This window comes from Mustela putorius, unplaced genomic scaffold (genome assembly GCF_011764305.1).
Source record: "Mustela putorius furo isolate JIRA1106 unplaced genomic scaffold, ASM1176430v1.1 tig00003850_pilon_pilon_pilon, whole genome shotgun sequence".
Taxonomy (NCBI): domain Eukaryota; kingdom Metazoa; phylum Chordata; class Mammalia; order Carnivora; family Mustelidae; genus Mustela; species Mustela putorius.
Genome location: NW_025422002.1, coordinates 18,477,351 through 18,504,237, shown reverse-complemented (window position 1 = coordinate 18,504,237; position 26,887 = coordinate 18,477,351). Strand labels below are relative to the sequence as shown.

Sequence of the window (26,887 nt, the reverse complement as noted above, 5' to 3'; positions counted from 1 at the left end):
AGCACTTAGTGATGTGAGCATGCAGCAGATGCAATTCACACTGCAGAGCTTGGGATGAAATAAAGGCTGGAAGACTCCAGAACCCTTGTATCTATGCTTAGCATTGTCCGATGTCCCAGCCTAGCCCTAGGTTATGTGGGATTTTCCATCAATAAACCAGGTACACAAGAACTCCTGTCTCAGATGCTGCTTCCAGGGAACTTGACCCAAGATGGATAGCACCTTTCAACTGCATGTATCAAGCAAGAATACTTAAAACACCCCATCACCATAAATCGCAGACACTGAGGGCAGCCTCAGGCCCTCCAATGGCAGGGCACAGTAGGGTAGGTACCCAGAGTGGCTCACACTAATCCCGGGCAAAGCTGCCTACACACCAAGGCAGCCAATGGTTCAACATCCACAGGGTTTGTTGAAATCCCCAAAATGCTTGGAGACCCCCGCCTGTAACCCTTCTCTGTTTCCAGTATATCAAGGTCCAGACCTACCCAACCACTGAAGAGAATAACTATTAGAGGCCAAGAGGTAGGCTTTGGAGCCAGAATTTTAGGGCTTGAATCCCAGCTCTGCCACAAACTCACTTGGTGATGTTAGGAGGGTTATTTAAACCTCTTTGTTTCAGTTTTCTCTTCTGTTAAATGAGTATAATGCCTATCTCATACAGTTGTTGGGAAAATAAAATTTAATTGATATAAATTGTTTTAAAATAGCGCCCCAGCACACAGAAGGCACTCCATCAATATTAGCTATTACTCAGAGTTGCAGAGTCTGCTAACATGAGTCTGGATATGTAGTGTGCCCAGTATGGCTCCAAGGGTTCTTCCCTGTGATGTCCCTGTTCAGAAAGAAGGAAACTGAGGCACAGAGTGACCACACCCAATGGTACCTGGATATTCTGCTGAACTAAAAGGAGGCTCCAAGTTCAGGGCCCCCGGGACAGGGCCTCTCCGATTCCAATACCCTCATAGGGCTCCAGTACCCTCTGGCTGAGGAGCCTGGTCAGGAAAAACAAGGAAGGGGCCAGACTTCCCAGGACAGGGAAGTACAAGCATTGTGTTTTCTTGCAGACTCCTGGAGTCTGCAGTCTCATTTTCCCATTTTCTCTAGAGCAGCCTGGGGTTTAACTGCCAGACCTGAGCCCCGGGAGCCTACAGTACAGACATGTGACTGAAAGCAGCACCATTACCATTCTGTCATCATTCCCAAAAAGGAGGAGTCCCGCTTTGGTAACTATCCCCGGCCGATGGGCTCCTGGGATGGGCAAATTTTCTCCCTCAGGCACCAAACCTGTAGTGTTTAGTGTTGAGTTGAAGAAAGTCAGCTTCTGTGGAGGACAGGAAAACCAGAAGATGGTGGATGAAAGAGGTTCCCATTGCTGGCAACCCAGGCTAGTCTGAGTGGGGTTAAGGGGATGAAGAGGGGCTGGGTGGGGCCAGGGAGAGAAAGGAGGGGGCCAGGGCAGCCACATGACAAGACGTGCAACCCCAAGGATTCTCCCTCTAGGGGCACTAACAAGATCTGGAGGAGGCTTGGAGGCCTCAGGGAGCTCTCAAGCCCTGGATGCCCCTTAGTCCCTATATATTATCCCTTGGCCTCAGTCCTCAGGTGGACAGGCATCAGGAGAAATCTGCTCAAGGCATCACAGAGTGCCCTGGGGATGCCACCAAGCTCTGGTCACTTTGCAAAGAATCTTGTGGTGATGAGGGCAGGAGACAGACTCCTGGAAAAAGGCTGGGCTGCTGGGCAGCAGTCAGGGGTTTGGATAGTCCGAGGCTTTGTGGAGGACAGGACTGTCCTGTGGGGAACAGACAAAGGTTCCGGCTTACAATCATGACAATACCTCTCAACGCCTCTCGAGAGCCTGTGAGCCCTAGAGCTCACTATCTTCAGCATGTGAAGAATGCCTGCTGCTGAATCCCTGGCCTAACTAAGCAGGCTGCCCTTCCCCACTGGGGCCAAGTCAAAGTCGGAGCTGGACTTGGGATCCCTTTGATCCCATGGTGGGAGTCAGAATATTTTACAAGCAATACAGCTTGAGCTTAGAGTTGCTATAGGACCCTGGAGGCCTTAAGCTGCGCTGGACCTTTATCCTTCAGCCACCAGATGGTGGACAGGTCTCATGGTTCTGGGGGGAGGGCGGCTGAGGTGACTGAGGGCACTTGGGTGGGGCTGGGGTTCAGGGCAGTTTATTTGCCAACCAGTTTAAATGTATTTTGATAGTTTTGCAGCCAGCAGGGCACACCAGTTCATCTAGCCCAATCCCAGCCATGCACAAACATACCTGCCCACAGGCCTCTGTCCAGGCACCTGGCACCTTGTCATTCCCTCGGATCCAGTTATGAATGGCCTCTGCTGGCTGCTCCCAGTTGATCTATGGGGCAAGATGTGTGTGCTCAGCCAGTCTCTTCTGTACTCCTTGGTCATACCCTGCCATTCCCCCATCCTCCCCCAACCCCTCAACTCCAGGCCACCTCCTACCCCACCTGTGCTTTGATGACCTTAGCTAGGTGGAAGTCTGGGGAGGAAAGTGGGAAGTCTGGCTTCCTGTTGGACATTTGGGTCTGAGCCCCTGAGCTGGGACAGGCCTCTCCCAGTTCTGGGTGTTCTCTGACACCAGTCTTTCACTAGTTGTGTAAATTTCGGAATGACTAGGAAAGATAGCATTCTCTTAAGATGGCCACAGCCTTAAACAGCCTCCCCAGCACAAAGTGCAATCTCATCCCACAGGCATCCTCCCACCCCTGACAGCTTCTCCTCACCTGCAGGGCTCACACAGATCCCTATGCACCCCATAAGGCCTGAGCAAAAGTACAACCCATAGGTCTCCCCCACACCCCCAAGGCTGTAATAGCTCCAAGAAACTGAATTACCTCTCATACCCCATCTTAGAGACTTCCAGCCCTATGGCTGATTTTTTACACACTGCCCCACCCCAGCTCTTTTCCCTGGTGTCCCTGCCTGCCCATTCTTCCCTAAGAGGAACAGAGAAGAACCCAGAACACACCCTGCTCCCTGCCTGTCCAGGTGCCACATGAGCTTTCCTCATGTGTTTCCTGCTTTGGCTGATCTCTTTCCAGGCCTTAAGCAATTACAACTTGGCCATTCAGTCTGAACCCCAGCTTCGCCGAACACCCTCTGCATCCCAGACCATGCACTGGCAAGCTCAGGGTGGGCAGGGCCCTGCACTCACCTTGGCTGTTTCCTTCTTCTGAATGCCCTCATAGGTGGCTCCTTCCTCAGGCTGAGGGAGTCTGGGGGCTTTGCCTTCTGCGATCAGCCGCACAGCCTGCACCTGGGGAGGCCAGGTCAGTTGGCATTACCAGCATTATGACCCTCCCCTTACTCCCAGCCCCTGGCTTCACCACGGGCCTGGATTCAACCCGACATTGACCGGACTTGTCTAGCCCCACACCTGGTACACAATGGGCACCCAAGGAATATCCATCATAGGAGCAGGTACAGTTAGCCTGAATCTAATTCCAATCTGAATGGGTACAAAACCCACTCTCTCACTACAGACAGTTTTAGAAGATTATATAGAAGATCTTGTACCTTCTGAGTTCTCAGAAGAAGTCTATATAAACTACAGGGCCCTTTAGAGGTGTAACAAACACAGATTCCCATGGTTTCATTTAAAACCTTCACTGACTTTTAAGGAGAATAGATCCTGAGCCCCATGATATGTTTGGAAGTCTGAGATTAAGTGTTTCTGTTAAGGAAAGGGGAAGGTTGTGGAAAAAGGAATCAGGGAAGTGGGGAGGATAGGCAGAGAGCCTGGATCCATCCTGAAGGGGTCCTGGGGGGCCAGCCCCAGAGCTGCCCAAATCAAGAAGTGATGAATCTCAGAAATGTCTAAAGCAGGACTGCCCTCCAGAATGTTGTTCAGTGGTGGATACAGTCCAATACAATGGCTATCGGCCACGTATAGTTCCTGTCCTGGGGACCTGAAAGCTAGCTAGTGGGACTGAGGAATTCAATTTTTAATTAAAATCCAATTTAATTAATTTAATAGCTGCATGTGACTAGCAGCTGCCATATTGGACAGTGTAGCCCCAAAGGATGTTTTTAGTTGTTTCCTGTGGGATATGCCATGTAACCCTCTTCTCTGTCTCTCATATCAAATCTCCAGCAAATCCACTTTGTTCACTACTTCTATGAGTAGGTGGATTCCATGGGAGAGAATACAAGAGGCATCTTGTTTGATACAATGTGAAAAATAAAAGGTGGCTGGCAAGAAGCAGGAGCAGAGGGAAGGGGATGGTTGACATCTGGGCAGCAGTGAACAATCTTAGTCATTGTGATGCTTATTGCTACCTCCAAACAGGGAACACTCTCCTCTGAGACATGACCTCCTGTCTGACCCCTGCCTGTTGCTGGTATCAATGGGAAGCTCAAGTGTGTCTGCCTTGGGCCAACCCTAGCTGGCCTCCTTGGGCTCACCATCAGTAGCCCCACGGACACATCAGTCCCTATGGAGTCAGGCCTCACAGGACCTGCCTGCTGTGCCAACCACAAATGTCTGACTTCAGTCCTTTTTGTCTGTCTTGCTCTGATGACAGAACCCCTTCTCCTGCAGACAACTCAACCTGCATGACTAAAGTTGGCCTTCTCTGATTTTTCATTCAAGAATTCTGTGAGAAAAGGAGTTTTTCTTCCTTTGGAATCAAGAGGTATAACCCTTAAGCCACCAGCAACTGCCTTTTCTCCCATTTGATGGCAGCCCACCTGAAGATGAAGATAATTCAACAGAAAAACAGAATCAGTAAGGGGACAGAGATATAAAATCCTATGACATGGCTTATGCTTCTGGACTCAGCCATGCTTGACACCACACTTGCCTCTTGTCTTCCATATTAAATGGGTCAAAAATGTTCCCTTCTTGGATAAGCTTTCTGAATTGGGTTCTGTCAGTTGCCTAACACTGCCAAGAGTCTTGCCTAACATAATACACTGTATGTCCTAATCTTGCCTCTTTGAGACCCTGAAATGAGAGCTCTCTCCCTCCAGCATCCTCGAATTGAGGAGCAGCCTGGTGGGGGCTGGCCTAGAAAGAGCACCAAGAACAGGGAGGCTCACATGTGGTGTGGCCAGCTCCCAGCACTTACCATCCCTTTGATGCCTTCAGGGAAGAGGAAGCGGTTGTACAGAGTGCTCACGGTGTCATCTGGGAGGATCTCACACTCCTTTTGGAGCAGAAGGTCCCCAGTGTCCAAACCATCATCTGCCCAGAAGATGGTAAACCCCCCTTTCTTGTCTCCATGAATGAGGGTCCTGAGGAGCAAAAGTATGAGAGCCTGAGTCCAGGAGGAAGGACCAAGGGAGAAGGGCAGACTGGGGGCAGCTCCTGGGGCCTCTGGTCACCCTCCAACAACCTCCTCCATGCCCCACCCCTAAGGGAACTGATACCTGTTCAGGTGAGACCTGGAAAGAGAAGGCATTTACCGACACCAACCACTTGCTAGGTGTTGTGGTAAAAGCCCTATATGCCTGATGTGACATAATACCCAACAGTTGTCGCAGGCATTATATGCCCCTTTTACAGATAAGGAAACTGAGGCCCAGATAAGTGATGTAACCAGAGGTCAGGGAGCCTGAATCCCTGTCTGACTAGAAACGTACTCTCTTCCCAGCTTGGATATCTCCCCTTGCTGATCACCCAACTGAACTGCAGTACCCATCAGTCACATCATCCCATTTATTGTCTTCTGAGTGCTTCTCAAGTCCAACTGTCTTCTTCAGGTGACCCTTACTTCATCTCTACCCTTTCCAAGAGGGATGCAACAGTGTGGGTTAATGTAGGCCTCTGGTCCCATGACCTGAGTTGGTGACCTTGTGTGAACACCTTAACCAGCTCTGTCCCAGTGACCCTCCTACAGGATAGGAACACTGAAGTGCTCACTTCCCAGTTTCCTGGGGAAGCACAGAGCATTTGATAAGGCCAGTCCCTAGTTCTCTCTGGCACTCCTGATTACCCGTCACACCTCACCAGTCAGCTGTGTGGATGCCGTCTGTCAGCATCTGACAGGATGCGGCTCTTCATGATGCCTGCTCTGTGCTAGGGTAGGATGACTTCTGGGCGGAGGGGGGTGTTTTCGCTCTGTCTCACCAGTTGATGGCCGAGGCCCCTCGGTGCCGGGGGAGCAGACTCGGGTGGTAGATGATGGAGCCATGGTGGGGGGCATTGATAACCTCCATAGGGATGAACTGGCTGCAGAAGGGCAGGACGTTGAGCTCGGCACCCAAAGCCTGGTACTTCGCCACCACATCAGGAAGGGTCTGTCCTTTTACCCGCCAGCGGGAGAGCTTGAACACTGGTACTCCATCCTTCTCGGCTTCTAGGCCTATGGAGCAGCAGGTGAGAAACCGGCCCCTCCCTGTATGCACCCACCCACAGCCACTGCCGCCTTCCCAACAGAGTGACTCCTGCATCTTCTCTCCCAGCCTGTCCCTCCTATCCTTCCCCGCCACACAGCGAAGCTCCACTGGGCAGCACAGAAGGGATAGCACCGAGGGGATAGCACTGGCCAAGGGCAAGGTTGCAGGGCTCCTCTGCACAGACAGACTGCTGCTGACCTCCAAGACATCTAAGCTTCCACCCACCCAGACTCTTGTCTGGCCCCCGAAGACTGGGCCCTTCTCCTCAACCCTTCCTGTGGCCTCATCATGCTGTCCCCAAGTTACTGTCCTCCACCCTTCTCCTGCTCTCTGGAATGGCAGCGGGGACCCTGCACATTACATTCCTGTTTCATCAGCTGCTCCGTGTCAAGCACTACTGATAAGTGGTGTTGGAGGGAGACTAAAAGGCTGAGGAAAAGGGGAAAGAAGGGATTTGCTCTTTGTCAGGTTCTGGTCCTGACAGCCCCCCCACCCTCCTGCCTCACTTCTTCACCCCGGAAGCGGCACTGTCTCCCCAGAGTAGCCACTGAATTAGTTTGCTGTTTTCCCAATATCTGCAGAATTGGCCTGAACGTACATCTTCCTCCCATGTCCACCCTCTGAGTTCCAGGTCTCAGCGTGCAGGGACCCCACCTCACCCAGTCCCCAGCGCCTGTGAGCAGCATGCTCAGCATAGCCCAACAAGCTTCCAAGTTCTACAGGTTACAGCTTCCCTCTGTTTACCTAGCCTGAAAGGTGACATCTGCCCTCAGCAATCACTACCCCAACAGCTTGGAGTTCTCTTTTGCCTGCCCTCGTCAGGACCTAACAAACACATCCCTGTACTGGGTTCTCTGTTAGAAGACCCAGCATGATGACTAGCCTCTGACTAGACCTGACCTGCTTTCTAGCCCCCTCTGTCTCTGCCTTGCATTTGGGGATATCAAGGGAGGGGGGGATCAAAGTGAGCAGACTAGACTGTGCTTGCAAAAGCTGTTCATACTGTGATCAAGGGAATACTTCTGCAAGACATCCAAGGTCAGGGTCAAGTCCCAGCCAGGCTCCATCTGGGTTTAGTCTCAGAGACTAGTATCAGTGGTCATTTAGTGGCTGAGGGCAGGGCTCAGGCTATGGTGAGGTCAGGCTATATCACAGGTCACACTGGGGTCAAGTCTGAGACTGATGCCTGGTTAGCATCACAGTGGTGCTGGACCTGGGTCCAAGGGTCAGCTGTGCTTCTCAGTCTAGCGAGATTCATTATCCCTATGAACCATGTCCCTGTTCTTGGCCAGCCCCACAAGGCTCTTTTCTCAATCTGGCCTTCCGTTTTTAACCTCTGCTCTATATTCTGCATCCATCTGGCCTCTGAAGGACCTGAGTGTCCCTGTCTGTACATTTGAGCTGAGGCCCTTGCATCCCGAAGTGCTGCTGAGGCTCCCAGTCTAGAGGCTAGTGATTCTTAAACTATGCATCTCATAGAGCTAGATGCATCAGCATCACCTGGGAACTTGTTAGAAATGCAAATTCTCAGACTCAATCCCACCCTTTTGGACAGAAACTCCCAGGGAAGGGCTTAGCACTTTGCATAGCAGGCACTCCCACTGATGGAGATACCCTGAACATTCATATTTGGGAACTGTGACCTGCGGTACCTCCCACCTGGCAGCAGCCCTTCCAGAGCCTGGTGCTGGGGTCAGAGAAGCCTGAAATTGTCAGACAGTAGGACCCTGGGGGCAGACTGGGCTTCTCCCTGACCCTTCTCTAGGACACAAGCCCCACCCCATGATCAGTTGGGGAAGGGGTCTCTATTTTGTTCCAGAAAAGCCAGGCAGCTGGTTGGCACCTGAGCAGGATTCAAGGTGGGCCATGTAGGGCTGCCTCTAGCCAGGGATGTCCATGACCACCACAAGACTTCTGCTCCTGCCCATAGCTACCTGCCTGCCTGGGCACCCCCTTTCCCTATTCCTGGCCCACCCACTCACCGAGGGGATCAGCCTTCCCATCCTTGTCTGGGACAGTGAATACACCCACGACGTCATGGCCCTCCTTCCTGAGGTGGCAGTAAACTTCCTGGCCGAACAAGCTTTGCCCAATCACTGCGATCTTCATGGCAGAAGGGATGGGTCAGAAGGATCTGCAGATGGAATAAAAACCACAGTGTTAGACATAGTGCTGTAACAGGATGCTCAGGGAGCTAGCCCTAGTCCAAGTGGACAACTGCACAGCACCTTGTCCACCCTGCCCACCTCCACCACTTAAGGTCACCTCTGGGGCTCCCTGAGCATCAGACATCTGCAGAGAGCTGCTACTGTGAAGGGCCAGAGGAGAAACTTTTGCAAGGGAGGGATTTTATATGCCACAGTGGGTGATTTGAATGGAGATTATAGAATTAGGGATTACTCCTTGAAATCCTCTAAATTGGTGTGGAACACTGGGAGGCAAGTCCTCTGAGATGTATTTAAACATATTTCTGTAGCTAACCAGTTTTGTGACCTGGTTACATCAAGTCTGTTTTCTCAGATGCTAAGTTCCTCAAACAGCTTTCAGCCTGCTCATCGGGCTTATTTCCCTGAGCCAGAAAGCAGCAAGGACACCTGGGCCTGAGGGTCTGCTTATCTCCACCTCTAAGAAAAGAATGCTTGGGTGGATAGGCCCTGAGGACTGAAGGTGGGGTCAGGGGGAATGAAATGGGGTGCTACTGAGCTGGCCAAGTAGAAGGAAGATATGTGAAATAATGAGTAGTTACATCATGCAATTGTCTCCAAAGTTTGGTCATTCAATCCGCATGCTCATATCTGTAACACCTATTTTTCACTTGATGTATTTCTTTAAATTATCCATTTGTAAAAATATACATGTGTTTTTGGAAAATGTGATTGACGTATTAACATGCTTCATACATACAGAAAAGTGCGAAATTATAGGTATGTAGATCAATGAATTTCACAAACTAAGCACACCTCTATAATCGGCACTCAGAGAAAGAAACACTCCAGCAGCTCCCATATATATATGTTTGTATTTATAAAAATAGAATCATGCAGTAATGTAATGTTCTGTGGATTTTTCCCACTCAACATTATGCACATTGTTGCATGTAGTTGTATTGCGCTCATTCTCATTGCTGCATGGTATTTCACTGTTGTGAATGTGAATAAATACATTTATTCATCTATTCTACCACTGATGGACATTTGGTAGTTTCCAGTTTGAGGTTATTATGATAAGGATGCTATCAAGATTTGGGCATATGATTCTTACTGTGTATAGACACATATTTCTGTTGGGCAAATTCCATTCCTACGAGTGGAATTTTGGGGTCAGAGGCATGAAAATGTTCAGCTTTAACAGATTCTGTCCATTTTCCAAAGTGGTTGTACCAATTCTCATGCCCATGTGTTTGGTATAGGGGCTTTGTGTCTTTTTGCTAACGTGAAATATAGCCATGTCATTGGGCTTTAATTTGCAATTCCTTGATGACTATTGAAACTGAGCACCTTTTCCTATGTTTATTGGCCACATGAACATCTGTTTGTGGGAGCTGCCTCTTTAAGACTTTTGGGTTTTTTGGTTTATTTGTTTGTTGTTGTTTTTTTCAATCAGGTGGCCTTTTACTTACTGGTTTGCAGCAAAAGAGGGGTTTTGTTTTGTTTGTTTGTTTTGATTTTGTTTTTTAATAATCTGGACTATCGATCCTCTGTCATACATATTGATGAAACATAACTTCAATTCTGTGGCTTGATTTTTTTACTGTCTAATGTGTGTTTTAATGAACCCAAGATCTTAAACTTAACATAGTATACTCATTAAAATTTCCCTTTATGTTTAGTGGTTTTTACAATCTATTTAAGAAATTTGTTGCCTATGCCAGTTCATGAAGATGTCCTCTCTGTCTTCTAAAATCTTCATTGAGCAAAGTCAACAAAATGGAGCAAAAATAGTTTTTCAACAAATGGTGCTGGAACAACTGAGCATCCACATGCAAAAATGTTAATCTAAACACAGACATTACTCCCTTTACAAAAAAAAATGTTTTTAAAGATTTTATTTATGTATTTGACAGAGATCACAGGAAGGCAGAGAGGCAGGCAGAGAGAGAGGAGGAATCAGGCCCCCACTAAGCAGAGAACCCGATGTGGGGCTCGATCCCAGGACCATAGGATCATGACCTGAGCCGAAGGCAGAGGCTTTAACCCACTGAGCCACACAGATGCCCCTCCCTTGACAAAAATTTACTCAAAATACATCACAAACCTAAATGTGAAATGCAATATTACACCTCCTCAAAGATAACATAGGAGAAAATTTAATGACCTTCAGTACGCACTGACTTTTTAGATATAACATCAAAGTACAATTCATGAAAGAAAAAATTGTTAAGCTGGACTTCATTAAGATTAAAAGCTTCCATTCTGCAAAACATTGTCCACAGAATGAGGAGGCAAGCCACAGACTGGGAGAAAACATTTGCAAAAGATACGCTGATAAAGGACTGTTACCAAAATATACAAAAAACTCTGAAGACTTAACAATTACAAAACAAATTACATAATACATAATCAGGCAAATTCAGTTTAAAAGAATAAAGGGATATTACTACTACGTACCTATTAGAATGACCAAAATCTGGAACACTGATAATATCAAGTGCTAGTAAGAATGTGGAGCAACAGGAATTCTCATACATTGCTGATGGGATGCAAAATGACATGGTCACTTTGGGAGACATTTGGCAGTTTCTTATGAATGAAACACATTGTTACCGTACAATCCAACAATCATACTCTTTGGTATTTACTCAAAGGAGCTGAAAACTTGCATGCACACAAAAACCTGCACATGGCTGTTTTAAGAACTTTTACCCCTAATTACTAAAACTTGGAAGCAACCACAAAGTCTTTCAGTAAGTGAATGGATTAATAAACTGTGGTATATTCAGACAACAGCACTGAAAATAAATGAGTCATCAAGTCACAAACAGACATACAGGAGCCTTAAATGCATATTATTAAGTGAAAGGAGTCAATCTTTAAAGGCTACATAATGTATGATTCTAACTATATGACATTCTGGAAAGGGTAAAACTATGGAGACATGAAAAGATCAGTGGCTACCAAGGGTTGGAAAAGGGGAATAGATGAACAGGTGGAACACAGGATATTTAGGCAATGAAAACACTCTGTGTGATACCATAATGATAGAAACATCATTATGCTTTTGTCCAAACCCATATAAGGTTGTACCATATAAGGTACAACACCAAGAAAAAAACTAATGTAAACTATGGACTCTGAGTGATACTCTATTGGTGTAGGTTCATCAGTCATAACAAGTGTATCACTTTGGAGGAGGAAATTGATAACAGGGGATGTTTTGTGTGGCAAGAGGCACTGGGTATATAAGAAATCTCTGTACCTGCCCCTTAATTTTGCTGTGAACTTAAAACTTCTCTAAAAAATAAATTCTTAATTTCAAAAAAAGAGATATTAGAAAAACAAACAAACAAACAAACAAACTTTTATCTTTTTTTTTTCATTGCATGCAATCCTTCCAGAATTGACTTTTGTCTATGACACAGAAGTCCAGAAATGTTTTTCTATTACCATATATGGATAAATCTGTCTCTGGACCTGTATTCTTTTCCATTGTCAGTTTGTCTATCTTTTGTGTTTATTATAGCTTACAAATTTTGTTATAATGGTAAAAGATATGTAACATAGAACTCACCATTTTAATCATTTTTATTTTTTTATTTATTTGAGGGAGAGAGAGAGAGAGAGCATGCGAAGGGGGAGGGTCAAAGGGAGAAGCCTCCCTGCTGAGCAGGGAGTCCAATGCAGGACTTGATCCTGGGACTCCAGGATCATGACTTGAGCTGAAGGCAACCGCTTAACCAACTGAGCCACCCTGGAGCCCCCATTTTAATCACTTCTAAGTGTGCAGTTCAGACTTTTTTTTTTTTTTTTTACATTCACAGTATTGTGTAAGTATCACAACTATTTCATCACTCCAAACAGAAACTCTATATTTATTAAGAAATAAGTTCCCATTCCCAACCACTACAAGTAGCCCCTATTAACCTCTAATCTACTTTTTGTTTCTGTAAATTTGACTATTCTTGGTATCACATATAAGTGGAATCATACAATACTTGTATTTTGTATATGGCTTAGTCCATCTAGCACAATGTCTTCAAGCTTTAAACATGTTGTAGTATGTATCAGAACTTTATTCCTTTTTATGAAAGAATTTTATTTATCTATTTCTGTGTGTACATGTGCATGCATGTCTATATACATCCATTCATCTGTTCCTGCACACAGGGCCAGTTCTACCTCTTGGCTATAGTGAATAATGCTGCAGTGAATATTGGTATACAAGTATCTGTTTGAATTCAGAAAACAACAGATGTTGGCAAGGATGTGGAGAAGGGAGAATCCTCTTACACTGTTGGTAGGACAGCAAACTGGTGCAGCCTCTCTGGAAAAGCAGAGAGGCTCCTCAAAAAGTTGAAAATAGAACTACTCTATGACCTAGCAATGCATTAGTAGGTGTTTATCCAAAGGATACAAACATAGTGATTTGAAGGGGTATATGCACCCCAACATTTATAACAGCAAAGCCCACAATTGCCAACACACACACACACACACACACACACACACACACACAATGGACTATTACTCAGCCATCAAAAAGAATGAAATCTTGAGGGGAGATTATTATAGCTTACAAATTTTGTTATAATGGTAAAAGATATGTAACATAGGGGAAGTAGGAGGAGGTGCTCTTTCAACCTGTACCCTAAAGTGAGCTTATTACCTTCTAAAGAACTCTGATCACCCACGAAATCAGCCTAAGATCAGAATTATACATGTCTGGATCTCTACCAGAGCAGAAGTTGCCAGTGGGCAGGTAAAGGGAGTGGGAAAGTCAGACTGATATTGGAAGATAAACAAAAGGGGAAGGGAGCCACCAGAGGCGATCCATTGGAAAGTAATATCCCAATACGAGAGTGCCCTGCATCTGGGGACAAGCATTAACTCGGGAGTCTGGTAGAAAGCACTCAAAAAGAGCAAAGGATCACTGGGGGGGGCGGCAATCGTGGGAATCAGGGCATTAGGGACAGGAGCTTAAGTCCCCAGACCCAGGACAGCCACTCCTGGTACAGAGCCAGAGAGAGTGCGGTGGAGAAACCAGGTCTTGGTCCCTGAGCCACCAGCGCACCTGAGAGCGTGTGGGGCCCGGCTCCCATGAGGAGCTGCCAGCCAACAGAAGTACAACTTTTTTGCAGTCCCCACGCAAGTGCCCTGCCGTGCTATCAGAGTCCGAGTCACGCCTCACGCCCTCCCCTGAGAGAGGTGCGTACAGGCGCCAGCCCAGTGCTCTCGGACCCTGGAAAACCAGGTACTCCCAGCCAGGGCCAGTGGGAAAATCTCAGTGTGCAATCACTGCTTGGAACCTTTCTGGCAGTCTGGAGCTGCCCAGACAGCCGCCTCTGCGGTGGTTTTGGGTACAAGCAAAAAATCCTGTGTCCCCAGGGACCGCGACTCGGAACCTGTTCTGCCAGTGGCCAAGGGGGTTTATTTGAGCTCTGCAGCCAGACTGAGATTTCTGAGAGGGAGGTCAGGGTGCAGTTTGATTTCCTCTAAACCTACAAAAACCATCAAAAGCGGTCAAGGTGAGAGAGAAAAAAAGTGAAACAACATAAAAACTTCCAGAGAACAAAAGCCTGAAAAAACCAGTTTCCTCAGAGCCCGCCCCCGTCTTAACTCAGAGAACATCATTGACTGAAAACCCATAAGGCAGGCCCCTCCCCCAGAAAACCAACCAGGGGAAAAAAAAAAAAAGACTACAAGAGAACCACCACCACTACTTCATAGGACAACTTTTATTTTTAATTCATTCCCACTATTCTGGCTCATTTTTTTAATAGATAATTTTTTAACCTATTTACCATCACAGTGAGATATACAGTACATCAAATTCCATAATAATCTTCTAAACTGAACTTTTTGATATATACACCTGTGTTTTCCTTTTGCATTTCTATTTCTTAAATTTCTTTTTTTTAATTTTAGTTTAGTTTAGTCTAGTTTATTCCTTTTTTATTTTTATTTTCTAATATTCATATAAAGTTTAACTTCAAGGTAATCCCCTTTCCCCAATCAATGCTAGCCCTATAGGTAAACCAATTTTTACTCCCCCTTTATCTTAGGAAAGTTGAGTCCTTTCACAAAGATATCAAGATACATCCAGGAAGAATCAAAACAATCTTCCTCACCCACACTGAGAATTTATAACAACTCTCCCATCTTTTTCTTCCACCATTGTTTCTGTGGTTTTGTGTTTGTTCTGATAGTATATAAATCTTACACTTGGGGTTCTTTTTAACTAGGTTCTTCCTTTATTTGCATATATATATAATTTTTTTCTCTTGTCATATACTTTTATCAGTCTTTTTGTTTGTCTGTTTCTGTTTGTATACTTCATAAATCTTACCTTGGGGCCATTTGGGCTGAACCTTCTCTTTGATCTTCCCTTTCTTTACTGTCTCTCTCTCTTTCTTTTTCTTTTCTTTTTTCTCTCGTTTGGGTGGGGAACCCTGATTGCTCAGAAGCATTCCAGGGTGCACCTTGACTGCACCACGGTTGATACATCCAGCTACATCCGTTCAGCCATCTCTCACCAAAATGACTAGGAGGAGGAATGCCCAACAGAAGAAAAATACAGAGGATGGGCCTTCTGCAACAGAGCTAATGGCTATCAGCATAGACAATATGTTGGAAAGAGAATTCAGGATAACAATTATGCAGGCAATAGCTAGGTTGGAGAAAGCCATGAAAGACCAAATGGAATTGATTAGGGAAGAACTGAAAGCGACCAGAGATCATGTTTTCAATGTTAGGGGAGAGCTAAAAGCTACCAGGGATGAGGTTAGCAATGCTCTCAATAAGTTCCAATCTAATCTAAATTCCCTCAAGCTAGGGTAACTGAGAAAGAAGATAGAATTAGTGATCTGGAGGACAAACGGAGAGAAAGGATTAGTAGGAAGCTTGGAACAAACAGCTTAGAAGCCATGAAAACAGAATCAGGAAAATAAATGATGCCATGAAAGGTTCCAACGTCAGAATTATTGGAATCCCTGAAGGGGAGGAGAAAGAAAGAAGTCTAGAAGATATAGTGGAACAAGTTCTTCATGAAAATTTTCCCAATCTCATGAATGGAACCAGTGTTCATGTACTAGAGGCAAACGGTCTCCACCCAAGATTATAGATTCCAGAAAAACATCAAGGCACCTGATAGCCAAATTGAGGACTCATAATTGTAGATATAATCTCTTGAAAGCTGCTAAAACAAAGAGGCTCCTTACTTACAGAGGAAAGCCCATCAGAATAACGTCAGACCTGTCCACAGAGACCTGGCAAGCCAGAAAGGGCTGGCAAGATATATTCAGGGCACTAAATGAGAAGAACATGCAACCAAGAATACTTTATCCAGCAAGACTGACATTCAAAATGGATGGAGAGATAAAGCATTTCCAAGACCGGCAAGGCTTAAAAGACTATGCAACCACCAAGACAACACTGGAGGAAATATTAAGGGGGGTTCTATAAAAGAGGAAAAATCTTAAGAATAGTATTGAACAGAAATATAGAGACAATCTACAGAAAGAAAGACATCAAAGGTAACACGATGTAAATAAAAATGTATCTCTCAATAATCACTCTCAATGTGAATGGCCTAAATGTGCCCATAAAATGGCACGGGGTTGCAGATTAGATAAAACGACAGGACCCATCCATATGTTTTCTACAAGAGACCCATTTTGAACCTAAAGATACACCCAGACTGAAAGTGAAGGGATGGAGAAGCATCTTTCATGCCAATGGGCCTCAAAAGAAGGCCGGGGTAGTGATTCTCATATCAGACAAATTAGATTTTAAGCTAAAGACTGTAGTCAGAGATACAAGGACACTACATCATTCTTAAAGGGACTATCCACCAGGATGATCTAACAATTGTAAATATCTATGCCCCCAATATGGGAGCAGCCGATTCCATAAGAAAACTGTTAATCAAGATAAAGAGTCATATTGATATGAATACACTAATAGTAGGAGATCTTAACATGCCTCTCTCAGAAATAGACAGATCGTCAAAGCAGAAAATCAATAAAGAAACAAGAGCATTGAATGACACATTGGACCAGATAGACCTCATAGATATATACAGAACATTCCACCCTAAAACAACAGAATACTCAATCTTCTTAGTGCACATGGAACCTTCTCCAGAATAGACCACACACTGGGTCACAAATCAGGACTCAACCGATACCAAAAGACTGAGATTATTCCCTGCACATTCTCAGATCACAATGCTTTGAAACTGGAGCTCACTCACAAGGAAAAGTTCAGAAGGAACTCAAACACCTGGAAGCTAAAGACCACCTTGCTTAAGAATGCTTGGATCAACCAGGAGATCAAAGAAGAACTGAAACAATTCATGGAAACCAATGAGAATGAAGACACTTCTGTGCAAAACCTATGGGATACAGCAAAGGTGGTCCTAAGGGGGAAATACATAGCCATCCAAGCCTCCCTCAAAAAAATTGAAAAATCCAGAATACACCAGCTGTCTCTAAACCTTAAAGAACTGGAGAATCGACAACAAATCAAACCAAATCCACACATAAGAAGGGAAATACTCAAGATTGGAGCTGAGATTGATGAGGTAGAAACCAGAGATACAGTAGAATGTATCAATGAAACTAGAAGCTGGTTTTTTGAAAGAATCAATAAGATTGATAAACCATTGGGCACACTAATCCAAAAGAAAAGAGAGAAAGCTCAAATACATAAAATTATGAATGAAAAGGGAGATATCACAATGAACACCAAGGAAGTAGAAACAATCATCAGAAGTTATTATCAACAGTTATATGCCAATAAGCTAAGCAACCTAGATGAAATGGATGCATTCCTAGAAAACTATAAACTCCCAAAATTGAACCAGGAAGAAACTGACAACCTTAATAGACCAATATCTAGTAATGAGATTGAAGCAGTGATCCAAAACCTCCCAAAAAACAAGAGCCCAGGACCTGATAGATTCCCTGGGGAATTCTACCAAATTTTCAAAGAAGAAATAACACCTATTCTCCTGAAGCTGTTTCAAAAAATTGAAGCAGAAGGAAAACTTCCAGACTCTTTTTATGAAGCCAGCATTACCCTGATCCCCAAACCAGGCAAAGACCCCACCAAAAAGGAGAATTTCAGACCAATATCCCTGATGAATATGGATGCTAAGATTCTCAACAAGATCCTAGCCAACAGGATCCAACAGCACATTAAAAAGATTATCCACCATGACCAGGTGGGATTCATCCCTGGGTTACAAGGATGGTTCAACACTCACAAACCAATTAATGTGATAGAACAAACCAATAAGAGAAGAGAGAAGAAACACATGGTCCTCTCAATTGATGCAGAAAAAGCATTTGACAAGATCCAGCATCCGTTCCTGATTAAAATGCTTCAAAGTATAGGGATAGAGGGAACATTCCTCAACTTCATCAAATCTATCTATGAAAGACCCACAGCAAATATCATCCTCAATGGGAAAAAGCTTGCAGCCTTCCTGTTGAGATCAGGAAAATGACAAGGATGCCCACTCTCTCCACTCTTGTTCAACATAGTATTAGAAGTCCCAGCAACAGCATTCAGACAACAAAGAGAAATAAAAAGTATCCAAATTGGTAATGAAGAAGTCAAACCCTCTCTCTTTACAGATGACATAATTCTTTATATGGAAAACCCAAAAGACTCCACCCCCAAACTACTAGAACTCATACAGCAATTCAGTAATGTGGCAGGATACAAAGTCAATATACAGAAATCAGTTACTCTCTTATACACTAACAATGAAAATACAGAAAGGGAAATTAGAGAATCAATTCCATTTACTATAGCACCAAGAACCGTAAGATAGCTGGGAATACACCTAACCAAAGAGGTAAAGGATCTGTACTCGAGGAACTACAGAACACTCATGAAAGAAACTGAAGAAGACACAAAAAGATGGAAGACCATTCCATGCTCTTGGATTGGAAGAATAAACATTTTTAAAATGTCTATACTGCCTACAGCAATCTATACTTTTAATGCCATTCCGATCAAAATTCCACCGGTATTCTTCAAAGAGCTGGAACAAATAATCCAAATATTTGTGAAATCAGAAGAGACCCCGAATTGCTAAGGAAATGTTGCAAAACAAAAATAAAATGGGGGGCATCACATTACCTGATTTCAAGCTTTACTACAAAGCTGTGATCACCAACACAGCATGGTACTGGCATAAAAACAGACACATAGACCAGTGGAACAGAGTAGAGAGCCCAGATATGGACCCTCAACTCTCTGGGAAAATAATCTTCGACAAACAGGAAAAAATATACAGTGGGAAAAAGACAGTCTCTTCAATAAATGGTGCTGGGAAAACTGGGCAGCTATATGTAGAAGAATGAAACTGGACCATTCTCTTACACCGTACACAAAGATAAACTCAAAATGGATAAAAGATCTGAATGTGAGACAGGAATCCATCAGAATATTAGAGGAGAACATAGGCAGTAATCTCTTCGATATCAGCCACAGCAACTTCTTTCAAGATATGTTTCCAAAGGCAAAGGAAACAAAAGCGAAAATGAACTTTTGGGACTTCATCAAAATCAAAAGCTTCTGCACAGCAAAGGAAACAGTCAAGAAAACAAAGAGGCAACCCACGGAATGGGAGAAGACATTTGCAAATGACAGTACAGACAAAAGGTTGATATCCAAGATCTATAAAGAACTCCTCAAACTCAACACACACAAAACAGACAATCATATCAAAAAATGGGCAGAAGATATGAAAGACACTTCTCCAATGAAGACATAGAAATGGCTACCAGACACATGAAAAAATGTTCATCATCACTAGCCCTCAGGGAGATTCAAATTAAAACCACATTGAGATACCACCTTACACCAGTTAGAATGGCCAAAATTAACAAGACAGTAAACAACGTGTGTTGGAGAGGATGTGGAGAAAGGGGAACCCTCCTACATTCCCATGTTGGTGGGAATGCAAATTGGTGCAGCCTCTTTGGAGAACAGTGTGGAGATTCCTCAAGAAATTAAAAAGAGAGCTTCCCTATGACCCTGCAATTGCACTCCTGGGTATTTACCCCAACGATACAGATGCAGTGAAAAGAAAGGCCATCTGTACCCCAATGTTTGTGGCAGCAATGGCCATGGTCGCCAAACTGTGGAAAGAACCAAGATGCCCTTCAACGGATGAATGAATAAGGAAGATGTGGTCCATATACACTATGGAATATTATGCCTCCATCAGAAAGGATCAATACCCAACTTTTGTAGCAACATAGACAGAACTGGGAGAGATTATTAAGTCAAGCAGAGAGAGTCAATTATCCTATGGTTTCACTTATTTGTGGAGCATAACAAATAGCATGGCAGACAAAGGAAGATGGAGAGGAGAAGGGGGTTGAGGGAAATTGGAAGGGGAGGTGAACCATGAGAGACCATGGACTCTGAAAAACAATCTGAGGGTTTTGAACGGGCAGAGGGTGCAAGGTTGGGGGAACCAGGTGGTGGGTATTATAGAGAGCATGGACTGCATGGAGCACTGGGTGTGGTGCAAAAACAATGAATACTGTTACACTGAAAAAAATAAATAAATTTTTAAAAAAAGAATGAAATCTTGCCATTAGCAACAACATGGAAACATGGATGGAACTAGAGGGTATTATGCTAAGCAAAGTAACTCAGTCAAAGAAAGACAAATACGTACGATTTCACTCATATGTGGAATATAAGAAACAAAACAGATGAACGTGGGGAAGGGAAAGAAAAATATATAAAATGAAAACAAGAGAGGGATGCAAACCATAAGAGACTCTTAACTACAGGGAACAAACTGAGGGTTGCTGGAGGGAGTTGGCTGGGGAGATGGGGTAACTGGGTGATGGGCATTAAGGAGGGCACTTGATGCAATGAGCACTGGTATTGTATGCAACTGATAATCACTCAATTCTACCTCTGAAACTAATACTACAATGTATGTTAATTAAATTGAATTGAAATACAAAATTTTAAAATGGTAAAAATTTCAAAATAAAAAAAATGAAAACAATTATCTGTTTGAATATCTGTTTTGTGAAACGATTAAAAATGGATAAGACTTGAATGGACATTTCTCCAATGAAGATATACAAAAGGTCAACAAGTACATAAAAGAATATTCAACCTTATTAGTCAATAAGGAAAAGCCAAGCAAAACTATAGTAAAATTGATATTTCACACCTACTTTGGCTCATCTATAATATTTTAATAAGGGAAAAGAAGTGTTGGCAAATATGTGGAGAATTAGTACTATTATACATTGCTGGTAAGATATAAAATGATGCAGGCAGTGTGGAAAACAGTTTGGCAATCTTCAAAAACCTAAAATAGGTTTTTCCAGCGGTAGGAATTCTTTATAAATTTGAATATTAATATCCTATCACATATGTAATTTGCAAAAATTTTCTCCCACTCTGAAAGTGGTCTTTTCATTTTCTGGATAATGTCCTTTGCTGCACAGAAGTTTTTAATTTGGGTGAAGTCAAATTTACCTATTTCTCCTTTGTTGCTTTTGGTATATATCTAAAATTCCAGTGCCAAATATAACATCATGAAGATTTGCCCCTCTCTTTGCTTCTAGGGTTTTATGATTTTAGTTTTTACATTTAGGTGATTGACCAATTTTAAGTTAGTTTTTGTACATGCTGTCTGCTAGGGATACCACATCATTCTTTTACATGTGGAAGTCCAGTTGCCCCAACAATATTTATTGAAGGCACTAATCTTTCCCCACTTAGTGAATTTGTTAAAAACCAATTGGTCAGACATGTATGGGTTTATTTCTGTACTCCCACTTGCAACCATTGATCAGGATAATGCTATTAAAAATATATATATATTTGTTTGCCAGAGAGAGAGATGGAGGGAGGGAGAGGACAAGCATGATGAGGGGAGCAGCAAGCAGAGGGAAAAGCAGGCTCCCCACCAAGCAGGGAGCCCGATGTCATGTTTGATTTCAGGACCCTGGAATCATAACCCAAGCCAAAGGCAAACACTTAACAACTGAGCCACCCAGGTACCCCTGGATCATGCTCTTTTGACTACTGTAGCTTTGTAGTAAGTTTTGAAATCAGAAAGTGAATTTTCAAAAAAAGAAAGAAAAAGAAAAGAAAAGAAAAGGAAAGGAAAGGAAATGAAGAAAGAAAGAAAGTTAGTTCTTCAAATGTATTCTTTTTCAAGACCGCTTTGACTTGTTAGGGTCTCTTGCAATTACACGGGAGTTTTAGGATTGGCTTTTCTATTTCTGCCTAAAAGACTCTTGAAAATTTGATAAGGATTGTGTTGTATCTGTAGACAACTTCGAGTAGTACTATCAAAAGATTAAAGCTTCTTACCCATGAAGACAGCATGTCTTTATTTGAGTCTTGTCTAATTTCTTTCAGAAATGTTTTAAGATTTTCATTGTACAAGACTTTCGCTTTTTTAGTTAAACTATTTCCTAGATATTTCATACTTTTTTTAAAAAAGTTTTTAAATTCCAGTTAACATAAAGTATAATATTAATTTCAGGAGTAAAATTTAGTGATTCATTGCTTTCATGCAATGCCCAGTGCTGCTAGAGGAAGCAAGACTGTGGAAGAGTAGGAGACTTTGTTTCATCTGGTCCACTGAATTTAGCTAGATAACTATCAATTCTGAACACCCATGAATTCAACCTGAGATGTAAGAATATAATATCTGGAACTCTACCAGTAGAAAAGTGACCACTTTTTGCAAGGTAGGAGAGTCGGAGAAGTGATTCTGAGGGGATATATCAGAAAGTAATTGGCAGAGGGTGGGGTGAGTCTTAGTAAGCTGGATACTGGAAAGTGACATAGCCCTGGAGGGCAAAATCAGCACCCTTAGAAATCTGCTGCAGATGAGGGATATCCCTGCATGAAAAGTGCTCAGGTGGTGAAACAGGGACAGTCTGGTCTCAGGATCTCTGAAGTCACAAGAAGAATGGGGGTGCCGAGGCAGTAGAGTTCTCAATCAGTGGAGTGGGGAAACTATTTACAGTCAGCGAGCCCGGGAGGGAAGTCTCAGCTCGGTTCACCATAAACCATGAGCCATGGCACCATCAGGTGACTGCTCTCTGTTGTGGGAACCCTGAAAACACGGGAATGTGGGGACCCTCCTCCTTCCCCTGGGAGGGCTGCAGCATGTCCACACACCACTGGGGAACAACTGTCAGTGCCAGAGCTCTGCAAAACACAAGAAAGTAGTGACACCACCCCCCCTGCCTTCCTCCAGGAGGGCTGAAGTGGGTGCAGGCATGATCCCAAGACCACTCCCCATGCCAGGCCCCTACAAAGTGCAGAAGCCTGGGACCCTCTGCCTTCTCCTGGGAGGATCAATGTGGGTATGCACCCCAGGAGTCAGCTGAGTTTAGCCATACAAAAGTGAAGGCCACTTATCCCTGAGGGTTTACTAAAGAGAGGGGACCACGATCTTTTAGCTCTGGGACTAGAGATCAAGACAAAGCTATTTTTATCTTGATCCTCTAAAGTAGCACAGAAAGCCTTCAGGAAACAAAAGCTACACAGAGCAGCTAAAAACAGCTTAACACTGACACTGGCCCCCTGGCAAGGGGTTGTGAAACTCCACCCAGTCAAAGACACCTGAAACTCATCACAGCAGGCCCCTCCCCCAGAAGGTCCAGAAGACCAACTGAAAGAACAGATGAACAGCAACTTTACGGACCACACAGGACTGTAAAACTCCAGCACTAGGGGAAAATAGTATATAGAATTTGAGGGGTTTTCCCTCATGATTCATTTATCTTTCCATTGAAATTTTTTCATTTCTTTTTTTTTCTTTTTCCCTTTTCAACTAGCCTTTTATTTTATCAATTCTTTGTTTTTAAGTCTTTTTATAAACTTCCATTTTTGAAATGTACATTTTATACATATATTTTTCATTTTTGGCTTCCCTTCACTCTATTCAATTTTATTTTTGTATATATATAAGTTTTACTTTCTTCACAATTTTGGGATTTAGTGTCTTCTAACACAGAGACCAAAACACACTCAGAACAAAGCAGATCACCCTGTTTTGTCCACCCTGTGAGATTATATTCTCTCTTCACCCCACCTTTTTTTCTTTCTCTCTTTTTTTTTTCATTTTCTTCATCTTTTCCTTTTCTTTCCGGCTTTCTGACCTCTTTGGATTTGTCTAGTGTGTATTTTGCTTAGGTCATGGTTGATTGTTTGATAGTACTCATTCAAACATACATTTTTCTCTGGGCAAAATGACTAGAAGGAGTAATTCACAACAAAAGAAGAACAAGAGGCAATATTCTCTGACACAGATCTAATCGATAGGGATATAAGTAAAATGCCACAGATGGAAATCAGATAACAATTACAAAGTTACTATCTGGGCTTGAAAAAAAGGCATAAAAGATACTAGAGAATCTTTTAGTGCAGAAATGAGATCTAATCAGACTGAAAAAAATGCCATAACTGAGATGTGTCTAAATTGAAAGCTCTAGTAGGTAGGGTAAATGAGGGAGAAGAGAGAGTAAGTGACATAGAAGGCAAGTTGATGGAAAGGAAGGAAGCTGAGGAAAAGAAAAAAAACAACCAATGGACCATCAGGGCAGGCTTCAAAAAATCAGCAATGCCATACAATGAAACTGTACAGGAATTACTGGGATGCCTGAGGGAGAAGACAGAGAGAACCAGAAGGTATATTTGAGCAAATCATAGCTGAGAACTTCCCTAATCTGGGTAAGGAAACAGGTATTCATATCCAAGGTAGAGAGAAACCCTCACAAAATCAATAAAAATAGATCAACACCCCAGTATGTAATAGTGAAGCTTCCAAATTTTAGAAATGAAGAGAAACAATGAGAGCAGCTCAAGACAAGAGGTTCCTAACCTACAGGTGTAGGAACATTAGACTGGCAGCAGACCTATCCACAAAGGCCTGCCAGGCCAGAAAGGGCTGGCATGATATATTCAGGGTATTAAATTAGAAAAACATTTAGGCCAGAAAAATTTATCCAGCAAGGCCGTCCTTCAGAATGGAAGGAGAGGACGGCGGGTTCTCCCAGAAGCGCACAGCCGCTCTCCTCCACTCTGGATGATCGGCCAGAAGACCCTCTACTCCTTTTTCTCTCTGACCCATGCCGGGAAGCGACGTGCCCACAGTTTCGAGCCGGCCAACCTGGGGACTGGCATGGTGACAGTGGCTGAGGAGAGTGGGGATGCGGCAGTCAGTCCCCCCAAGAAGGCCCGGCCCGGGCTGGGCAGGAGGACCCCGGCATGCTGCCCTCCTTGCCACTGAGCCCAGAGCAGTTGATCCGTATCCAGAGGAACAAGGCCGCCGCCCTGCTTGGACTCGCCACGCCCAACGTTCCGTAGGGTTTCGGTGAGAGTTGGAAGAAGCTGTTCAGTGCGGAGTTGGGGAAACCATATTTAATCAAGCTAATGGGATTTGTCGTGGAAGAAAGAAAACATTACACTGTTTATTCATCCCTACACCAAGTCTTCATGTGAACCCAGATGTGTGACATAAGACAGGTGAAGGTTGTTATCCTGGGACAGGATCCGTATCATGGACCCAACCAAGCCCATGGGCTCTGCTTTAGTGTTCAAAGACCCATTCCACTGCTACCCAGTTTGGAGAACACTTATAAAGAGCTGTCTACAGACATAGAGAGTTTCGTTCATCCAGGTCACGGAGATTTATCCGGATGGGCCAAGCAAGGTGTTCTCTTACTCAATGCTGTTCTCACAATCCAGGCACATCAGGCTAATTCTCATTAGGAGAGAGAGGTTGGGAGCAGTTCACTGATGCCGTGGTATCCTGGCTAAATCAGAACTCCAGTGGCCTGCTCTTTTTGCTCTGGGGCTCTTAGGCTCAGAAGAAAAGCAGTGCCATTGACAGGAAACGCCACCACGTGCTGCAGACAGCCCACCCCTCCCCGTTGTCGGTGTACAGAAGGTTCTTTGGATGTAGACATTTCTCTAAAACCAATGAGCTGCTGCAGAAGTCTGGCAAGGGGCCCATCAACTGGAAGGACCTGTGACCCTGACTTAGAGGGCTGTCTCTGGGCAGTTTTTTGGAAGCTATCAAAGTATTTGCCAGGAGTGACAGCATGACCCAGACAGAAGCCTCCAGGGCTCTCCCCTGCCTGGGACTGTATGGCTGTCTTTGCAACATGGCTTTGGCCTAAAAACTGCTGTCACGGTGTTTGGGAGAGGGTGGGGGGCCAAATACAGAGAAAACTAATGTCACCTTATGGTAGAAGGGGACAGGAGACAGAAGCACCTCTTGATACAGTCTGCTGCTATTTGTTTTTACCTTGCGGGTTAGACGTTAGGTTAAAGGTGTCAGGTTTGTTTATCTAGAAAGCACCCCCCCATGTCCTGCCTGGCATTCCAGTTCTTGGCCAAGTACATCTGTTCCCTCCATCCTTTCCTGAGCCCTCAGCTGCCCCCCCCTCCTTGAAGGAAGCAGGACAGTTTGCAAGTGCCTAGAAATTGAAGAATGCTGTGTGAGTCTTCACAGATAGGCAGAGGGAAATGAGCTGGGGCTTATTTTCACAGTTAATCCTCTGGGTGTTTCTAGGAGTGAGCAGTGGAAATTGAAGAAAGGGGGAATTTAAAAAAATTTTTTTTAAGCGAGGAAATGCTTTTCTCCTAGGTTTTTAAGGCAACACAGACTGCCAAAGGCTGTTTTCTATGGACTGAAATCACGTGGAGATTTTTTTTTTCCCCTGCAGCCCTGTGAATTTTTCTGCTTTAGAAATATGCAGATAGGGAGGAGTCAAGATGGCGGAGAAGTAGCAAGCTGAGACTGCTTCAGCTAGCCGGAGATCAGCTAGATAGCTTATCTAAAGATTGCAAACACCTGAAAATCCATCGGCAGATCGAAGAGAAGAAGAACAGCAATTCTGGAAACAGAAAAACAACCACTTTCTGAAAGGTAGGACCGGCGGAGAAGTGAATCCAAAGCGACGGGAAGATAGACCCCGGGGGGAGGGGCAGGCTCCCGGCAAGCGGCGGAGCAACCGCACACAAAATCAGGACTTTTAAAAGTCTGTTCCGCTGAGGGACATCGCTCCAGAGGCTAAACTGGGGCGAAGCCCACGCGGGGTCAGCGTGGCCTCAGGTCCCGCAGGGTCACAGAAGGATCGGGGGTGTCTGAGTGACGCAGAGCTTGCGGGTATTGGAACGGGAAAGCCGGCTACAGAGGCAGAGCTGACAGTAAGCTCGCAGCTCCGTGTTACCTTGAACCGGTCGCAGGCTCGGTGAGCTCGGAGCGCGGCCGGAGGTCAGGCAGACGGGAGTAACTGGGCGCTGTTCTCTGAGGGCGCACTGAGGAGTGGGGCCCT

The 26,887-nt window shown here is 44.3% G+C and overlaps 1 protein-coding gene and 1 pseudogene across 3 annotated transcripts in view; one reads left to right on the top strand and one right to left on the bottom strand.

The window, feature by feature from the left end:
• The window catches only part of ALDH1L1 (aldehyde dehydrogenase 1 family member L1), a 126,927-nt gene that overhangs the window by 83,009 nt on the left and 17,031 nt on the right, over positions 1 to 26,887 (bottom strand). The window contains exons 1-7 of one of the 3 annotated variants that reach the window (XM_045063410.1): positions 10,983 to 11,002; positions 8,358 to 8,509; positions 6,107 to 6,341; positions 5,106 to 5,271; positions 3,191 to 3,292; positions 2,282 to 2,371; positions 1,187 to 1,324 (exon numbers count right to left, since the gene is read on the bottom strand). In XM_045063410.1, the coding sequence (XP_044919345.1) occupies positions 1,187 to 1,324; positions 2,282 to 2,371; positions 3,191 to 3,292; positions 5,106 to 5,271; positions 6,107 to 6,341; positions 8,358 to 8,484 (858 nt within the window). In that variant the 5' untranslated portion in view covers positions 8,485 to 8,509; positions 10,983 to 11,002. Of the gene's footprint in view, positions 1 to 1,186; positions 1,325 to 2,281; positions 2,372 to 3,190; positions 3,293 to 5,105; positions 5,272 to 6,106; positions 6,342 to 8,357; positions 8,510 to 10,982; positions 11,003 to 26,887 lie in introns of those variants that run through there. The other 2 variants (XM_004781502.3, XM_013050491.2) reach the window with 2 other exon arrangements.
• Positions 24,631 to 25,579, top strand: LOC101683183 (annotated as a pseudogene).